General features: G+C 41.5%; 1 protein-coding gene across 9 annotated transcripts in view; it reads left to right on the top strand.

Moving 5' to 3' along the window:
• Pbld (phenazine biosynthesis-like protein domain containing) overlaps window positions 1-1,122 on the top strand; it is a 56,693-nt gene that overhangs the window by 13,314 nt on the left and 42,257 nt on the right. For 6 of the 9 annotated variants that reach the window (XM_013514829.1, XM_013514830.1, XM_005385985.2 and 3 more), the window contains exons 2-3: window positions 438-667; window positions 985-1,114. In XM_013514829.1, the coding sequence (XP_013370283.1) occupies window positions 1,031-1,114 (84 nt within the window). In that variant the 5' untranslated portion in view covers window positions 438-667; window positions 985-1,030. The remainder of the gene's footprint in view (window positions 1-437; window positions 668-984; window positions 1,115-1,122) is intronic. The other 3 variants (XM_005385984.2, XM_005385987.2, XM_005385988.2) reach the window with 1 other exon arrangement.

The raw sequence follows: 1,122 nt of genomic DNA, 5'->3' as shown, positions 1-1,122 counted from the left end.
TGTCTGATTAGAAAAAGCCACTTGCCAGACTCCGTGGGCCACACCTGTAATTTTAGCACTTGGAAGGTTGAGGCAAGAGGATCTCCACAAGTTTAAGGCCAGTCTGGTTTACATAGTGTCTCAAAAAAACAAAGCAAAACAAAATCCTCTAGCCCTGAGCGATACCCTCAGCCCTGGTATGTCTGTGTGAGTTAAAATATCTATATTTTGACCAGGGGTACTCACCTTCAGGAATCTGTCATAACTAAAGAATCAGAAACAGAGACCAATGTTTACATTCAACCAGTTTGTTTACCACATAATCTTTAAATGAAAAATTAGAAACAATTTAAATATTCACGAAAAGGGAAATGGTTAAACAGCTTACAGCATATCCATAAACCTATTGGGAATCTCTTAAAATGATTTTTGTTTCTTTGCTTGTTTTGCAATGTTAGGGATTGAACTGAGGGCCTCACAGGAGACAAGCACTCTACCACTGAGCTACACCCCAGCCCAAAATGGGGTCGTTGAAGATTTGATGTCCTTGGAAAACGCTCATGCTGTAGAGTGCTGTTAAGAAGGTAAAGAGGCTGAGGCAAGAGGATCACCCCCAGCGATCACAAGTGACCTTGTCTCAAAAACCAACCCAAACTGAAACAAAACTAGTGATCCTCACTGGGAGTCGGTAAGCAATATGCCTCTCTTGGATTTTTCATGCATTTCATTACAAGCATGGACTAACCTAGTTTTGGTTACTCTGAGAAATGATTATATTGCTGAGTCCTGTGTATGGTGTTTAAAAGCAATAACAATAATTTGAAAAAATATTCCATTTAACCAGTATTTTAGAGCAAATTCCATGTAGAGGCTTAAACACTAGGGTTCACACATCTCGAAATAGAGGCGTGTCAGGGTAACTGCTGGACTTTGTAGACTTAGTGTCTGGGTGCTGCTCCTTCTCCTGCATGCCGAGTAAAACATTAACTCTTTGATTTTTCACAGTAACAAGGAGTGGAGCGTGTGCCATAGGCCTGAGCCCTCCAGGACGATGAAGCTCCCGATTTTCATAGCTGATGCATTCACGGCAAGACCATTCAGTGGGAATCCTGCTGCTGTTTGCCTCCTAGAAAATGTAAGTGC

This window comes from Chinchilla lanigera, unplaced genomic scaffold (genome assembly GCF_000276665.1).
Source record: "Chinchilla lanigera isolate Chin_1 unplaced genomic scaffold, ChiLan1.0 scaffold00024, whole genome shotgun sequence".
In the NCBI taxonomy this organism is placed as follows: domain Eukaryota; kingdom Metazoa; phylum Chordata; class Mammalia; order Rodentia; family Chinchillidae; genus Chinchilla; species Chinchilla lanigera.
This window is presented reverse-complemented; position numbering and strand designations above follow the sequence as displayed.